The sequence below is a fragment of the Eimeria mitis genome, genomic scaffold (genome assembly GCF_000499745.2).
Source record: "Eimeria mitis Houghton genomic scaffold, Emh_scaff1829, whole genome shotgun sequence".
Taxonomy (NCBI): domain Eukaryota; phylum Apicomplexa; class Conoidasida; order Eucoccidiorida; family Eimeriidae; genus Eimeria; species Eimeria mitis.
The window spans coordinates 572-7,013 of NW_013570150.1; the positions used below are offsets into that span (position 1 = coordinate 572).

The following is a 6,442-nucleotide window of genomic DNA, read 5'->3' on the forward strand; positions in this document are numbered from 1 at the left end:
CAGGCACCCGGTAGTGAAGAGTAAGTTCCAATATATTCTACTGCGCCTCGACGTTCAGGGATGCCTGGGCAGATCTTTTGCATGCAAATGACGAGTGCCAAGGTCAGCAGAGCAAGGGAACCAAGCGCCAAACGGTGGGTCGGGTGGACGGTTCCACTGCAGAAAGCTGCATGACGGGACTTGCACTGCTGTCGTCGCGCTGTGGTGTCTCCGTCGACACGCCAATGGTGGGCCAAAAACCGGGTTCCACGTGATGCGTACTGCAATAATACCCCGAAGTGCCAGAGTCAACTCGTTACCCTTCGTCACGAATTCATGGCAGATGCACTTCACATAGAAAGGCATGTCAGGAAACGCGCTCGTCGACGCTCCAGTAGAGCATGAAATCGCAATATTTGCAAGTGGGCTAGTGGTACTTAAAAGTGCCCGCGAGTAGACTGTGTCAATTACTGCAATTGGCTTCTAGGCCAGTTGCACGGTTCATTCGTATTTTTTCTGCGCCGCAAGTGTCCACTTGAAACTAATAATTACATTTGCAATTGAAGCGCGCGTAAGTCAGTTGTGGGCGCCCTGCATGTTGTTTCCAACGCGAGAGCATCCGTTGGTCCAGTGCGACAGACATCTCCGCCGGCTTTGCACTCAAGTCTGCTTAAGTCTGTCACAGTGTGTCCTGTGGAAGCCCTACTCAAGGTATAGCAACCTTCAAAACAGCTGGTCACTCGGCTCACCTACTCCACAATCTGCTAGAGTGTTGGAAGAACCCAACACCTCCAGACATTCGTCACATCTTTCAGCAGTTTGTTGAAGCATATATTTACGCAAACGTTTTGTATAAATGAAAGGTTCCACAGATGCCTGCGCTCTGATGGAAACATGATTAGCTTGCCGTCGCCAGAGCTGGTATACGCAACGATATACGCACAACTACTAAAGTAACAACAAACACTACGACCTCGTGCGCTTTGGGCTCCGCTGGATAGCTGAAGGCAGTAGTACCCGTCAAAGCCCTCGCGACTGCCACAAGTCAGGAATGATGATGAGATTGCCACCGGGCTTATCACCCTGGGGGGGTTCCCTTTCACCTGCAGAAAGCCCGATTTTGCTGCCCTGTGTAGTTGCGCGATTACATACTCGCCAACTGAAATGAAGTAAAAAGCGCGAGGAAGATGTACGCATGGCCGCCCTTTCATAAAACTATTTGGAATGTCCAGCCTCCTGGAACTACGGTTAATTTTGTGAAATATTGGCACAAATGCCCCTCTTGACTGATCCAGCTTGTCACGACAAGTCGAGCTTTGACATTGTGCTGCAACTGTTCCTAAACTGTTTCTGGCGAGTTAATGATCGAATGCATTGCTCAAGAGCGCACAACTTCTGCTGAAGCTCCAGCTGAACCTGGAGCAGCTGTCGTCCTGTTGCCGAACCCACGACGCGGCTGCATGCTTCAGCGAATTCCTTAACTGCAAGAACGGACGCAGTCCCTAAAGTGCGCCTGTGGGTTGACGCATCTGGATGTTAAAGCAAAAACCGTGCGAGCCAATTCTCTACACAAGGGACAAACAGGGAAGACGTTGCTAGATCCACAGCGACGTACCAGTGACGAATTGTATGCCGCGTTGATGGAACATGCTGAGGACGTCAAACGCCTGGTAGAAAGGTATATGCGCCGCCTGCATGGCCAGACCATAAAACGATATTGTGTTTCACTGCATGTCATCAGTAGGGTGGCCTAGTTCCTGTGTGTACGCGGTTTATGCAAAGGTCAGAAAAATGTGCTATTGGATGCTGTTGCCTTCCGACCTGCAGTGCTTCTTGGACAACTGGATCACGAAGAATATCCATGGGCTGGTGACCGCCAATGCGCAAGTATCTAACGCATGTGCGGACGTTGATCCCATCTAATTGAAGTGTGTCCGGCACGTGCGTTCTAATCTGAATGGGTTCAGAGTCCGCTGCGCTTTCTGTCGACGGGCGAGCTGTACTGTCTTCGCTGGCAACTCCCGTTAGCTTCCTCTCGAAATGAGCGCCTGCTGGGCACATCGGTGCCCTGGGGCTTTGAGAGGCGGAGGCCCCCGCCTGTGTGACCATGCTACTGTTGGCAACCGCGTGCCGCCAAGTTGTTGCCGTTTCGCCTTCTCTTAGGAGAGTCGGTATAGTGCTATCTTGCCCCGAATCTCCTCCAGCCCACCCACTAGCAGTGTGCTCAAAATTCGTGGTGGTTAACGCGCTGCCTTCAGACGAAAACGTCGAGACTGCAGGCCTCATGCAAACGAGGAATGAAGTCTTTTCAAAAGCTGATAACAACACTTTCTCATTGTGAACATCTTTTTCCAAGTCATCCTTGTAGTTTGCCTCCTTCAGGAGTCGGTTGGACATGTCTACATATGCGTCTAGGATAATGCCTACAGTTGCAAGGAAAACAGAGAAGGCCCACGCCGCCAATGGTCTTAATCTCCCCCTATTAAGATCGTGAGCTCTGACAACTACAGCAGAGTCAGTATAATCGTATCAAAGTGCAATGTAACAGGCAACAAACGAGAGTTTCGGTAACCTACCTGTGACGATGTTCAAAAGAGTCAACGTTGTGAAGCAAATATACGCCACGAAGAATATCCGACTAAAGGGGTGCTTCTCTGCAGTCGCTGTGGCCACATTGTTCCACCCTGCAACCACCCAACGCATCAGAGCATTTCTACGGATGATCAGAGCACACTGGCAAACAGCAATTGGTTTGACTAGAGACCCCCTGCCTGGTCCAAGCGCCAGCAAAAACATAACCCTTCCTAGAGCTCCCGGCTCGCCTTCCAGCGTGAGCACAGTGAAGAGAGTAAACATGGAGAGCACCAGATTTCCCCACAAAAGCCGCATTTCCGCGTCATCTTCATCCTGAAGTAAGACAAACGCAGAGACAATGGGAAATACATGCGTTCATCTGGTTCCTCCAGATACTTCCTGTATCGCCTTCAGCGCACGACTCGCCATCGTTGAGCCTCTCCCTCCCGTGATTTCAGCGGTTTTGGTTCACTGCTTAGTCTACTCATGCAAACATGCGCTGCAGCTCCTGGAAAGGCTACTGTTGTTAGAAATACTGACGCACGTAGTAGGCCCAGGTGCAGAAGACTGCGCAGGTGTAGATGACGACCAAAACAAACAAAGCCGTCCACAGCAGGGAACGGAGGCTGTGAAGGATGCCTGAAGCGATCGTCAAGGCAACAAACTGCAAAAAGGCATGTAGAGCCTTTGCAAGCAGGTGTGTCTCATGTGAACAAAAGGACGTTCCTGGGTAAGCAAATAACCCACTTCTCGTCAAGAAGAAGAGCTCTCTACAAGAGAATGACAGACGATAAATACGCGCAAGCTGCACGGTGTCCAGAGCCTGCAGTTCACAGTAGCGAATTGCAGCGCGGCCAGTCCAGTCTGTGCCCCCACATGTTTGCGCCACACTCTGGAGCACGCACTCGCGAAGACAGTAGTATGCTCCGAATGCAAATGCCCTTATCTGTGCATATCTGCTGGGCGAAGTATCCACAAAACGCACCACGAGTGCAATTTGCACATCTCCGAGAATGAAATCGTTCGCAATGCCCGTTCTCCATTCCAGCGAATCCGGGTCGAACACGCGGGTCCCTAGGCCGCCGACGTTCAAAAGGATGCAGGTACGGAAGAAGATAGCAGAGAGTCCCACCAGCTGCAAGAAGGTGTCAAACAGACACTGCCGGTCTCGGAAAAAACGCCTCAACCCCATAGCGCGGGCACGTAGAGCAGCTTCACAGGAAAAGAAACCCCAGATCAGGATGTCAGCGCAAAAGAAGCAGATGAAAGCTGTCTGTGGGCATATGCAAAAGCGCATAAAAGCACATTTCAGGGGTTGGCAATGTTCAAACAGTGAGTTTACCACCACGGTGAAGGACTACCCTAAACCCCAAACCCTAAACCCTATAAAATAGCCCGCACGCCCGGTCTACAATCATTCCAAGGCGCGCACCTTCATGGCGGGTGGAAAATACGTGCTGACCCCATACTTGAGCGCCGCTAGCACCACCATGAATGTCACCAAGAGTCGAAAGGATGATAAGGCGATGCGGGAATCCTGAACAACAGATCCATACAAAAGTCCAACGCCGCAAATGGCTTGTTGCCGGTGTACCTGCACTGACGCGCTTCAGCCAGGAGCTCCTGCGTACGGCCTTCAACGATAGGCGCTTAGACAAACAAGAGCAGAGGTCGGCACCGCTTCCTTGAGCTCAGTGGAAGCACGCGCAGTAACGATTGGCAGGCCCCTACCCCTTCACCTTCCCCGCAATAACTTACTGGCGAATTGATCCTGAAGAGGCGCCGGAATTCTCTTTCCACCCCTTCATCCTTCACCGACTCGACAAGCCAAAACGACGTGGGGTGCCCCCATTGCAAGCTTCCAGCCACGAACTCCCCCTGCTTCGGCTGCTGCTGCTGCTTCAGAAGATGATAAGGTCCCGACCCTCTGGAGCCCCCAATAGGCAGCATCCACGCACAGTCTTCACAACCCAGTTGCTTCCGCTGGGTACTAGAGGTGCCAAGAGGGACGCTGGCTCCTGGGCCCGCCGATGCTTCACCCTGAGGAGCCTCTGAACATGTTGCCATGCGAAGCTGGCCCCACGAGGGGGCCGGGTTTTGCAAAAAAGTAAACCCGATGGGAGCCCTCACCTTCAGAGTCCCACAAGCCGTACACCGAACCCCGGTGCGTGCTTCATCTCCTTCACGCTGTGAATCGCCGGCAGCGGCGTCACTCGACTGTTGCGGATGCTGCTCGTTTTGCTGCTGCTGCTGAGGGCGTCGGCCTGACGAGGCGTGCTTTCGCGTGGCCGGTTTGTTGGGTGTCCGGCCGTGGACCCCAACGCTACAGAATAGGGGACGATCTCGAGCTAGTCTAAGCTGGGATGGCACGCCTCCGTTGTTGCCGCTACTGCGGGAATCTTTGCCGCCGCAGTCAGCTCGATGGGAAGCTCTGAGAGTTAAATCCCTGTTCTCGGGTATTGTTTCCCCTTCCAGGGGAGGGTTATCGTCGCGGTCCTGGCTACCGCAGCAGCAGTCACCAGATAACTTCCTTTGCCTAAATGTTTCCCCTTCCTCCTGTGGATGATGCTCCAACAGTAAGTTGACCCCCTCAGACGGTCCAGGTGTAGGCGCCGCTAGGGGCAGCTGCCTGGGGCCTCCCATGTTTACGGTTGAAAGGCCCCCGTCTCCCCTGGGATCCTCCCCTTGGTGGCTCCAAGGAGTCCCTGCGTCATCAAGTGGGGATGGATCCCCTACGTCCTGAGCCATCTTGTGAAGCAGCAGAGGCAGCGGGCGTGGGATCGAGTTGCTTACGTGGATCCCGCTCGGGCTGCTGGGCGCCCCTGCAGCTGCTTCTTTGAAAGCACTCCATGCGATGGCAGAACGCGGGTCAAAGGTTTATTGGAAGCGAAGCCCACCGGGCACAGGACTTCAAAGAGACAGATCCTAAGCCAACACCCAACAACGCCAGTCACACCGGGGTGCGTACGGTTTACAGTGGCTCCCCCACTGCCCGCCAGAATGAATGCGCCGCGAAATACGATATGGAAAAAAGCAATAATAAAAATAAATTATTTTCAACTGCAGGCTGGGGGCGCCTGTCAGCGCCGAGCGCACGCCCCTCCAAGCAGTTGAGCGCCTAGCGTGCGCCCCTCCAAGAAGATGCTGGTTAGTACTGGGGTTGAGGCGGAAACAACTGCTGTCCCGTCACAGTCTTAATATACTCCAGCACAGCGAATAATAGCTCCTGTCGTACGGTTATATGCTGTTTGTTCTCTCTCAAAGTTTCTTCTAGGGGCTGCGGGCTTGCTGGCTGCAGCAGCTTGATGTGAGCAGCCGTAGTGCCCGGCACTACAGGAGGCCTGGAATTCTGAGAAAAAGTCGCGAACAATAATGTAAAAATAAGTTAAGGTAGAAACGAGTTCGATTACCTAAGTTTATAGCATCTGGAGTATGCTTTGAACTAACAAGACACCGGTGGCACTTTTTGGGGCTGGATAAGCCCGTGTGCATACTGGAGTAGACTACCCCCGTTGCTGATTAAAGTATCTGTCCGCATTTGTGCTTGAATTCTTGAGCAGCTTCTAGTGGGTTCTAATGCCGCAATTCTGTTTCCAGCACGCCACCACGATATGCCCTGCTGCGTTGCCGCGAAAACTCAGCATCACTTGCTCCGTAGTCTTTTACACAATCTGCCACCAACGGAGCACGGGGCGCTTGGTATGCGAAACCCCCATATACATTAATAATTGTGTTTTCTATGGAGTAACCACCGAGTCAAACGTGCTGGATCGATCTTGCGGTAAAATTAGCTACTTCGATGGGCTAGGAAACGATAGTTGTAACATGAGTTAGCGCAGAGTTAGCTCAGGAGCCTATCGACGGCCTTGGCATGCTGCGCGTAGGCGCC

At 52.7% G+C, this 6,442-nt stretch overlaps 1 protein-coding gene across 1 annotated transcript; it reads right to left on the minus strand.

Moving 5' to 3' along the window:
• Window positions 1-1,278: 1,278 nt before the first annotated feature.
• EMH_0044220 (Chromosome I, complete genome, related) lies at window positions 1,279-5,301 on the minus strand (the record flags this gene model as incomplete). Its single annotated transcript, XM_013495933.1, has 7 exons — window positions 1,279-1,460; window positions 1,595-1,670; window positions 1,801-2,402; window positions 2,556-2,886; window positions 3,539-3,688; window positions 3,986-4,090; window positions 4,312-5,301. 7 exons carry the CDS (start codon window positions 5,299-5,301, stop codon window positions 1,279-1,281), a joined length of 2,436 nt encoding a protein of 811 aa, XP_013351387.1.
• Between the last annotated feature and the right edge of the window lie 1,141 nt (window positions 5,302-6,442).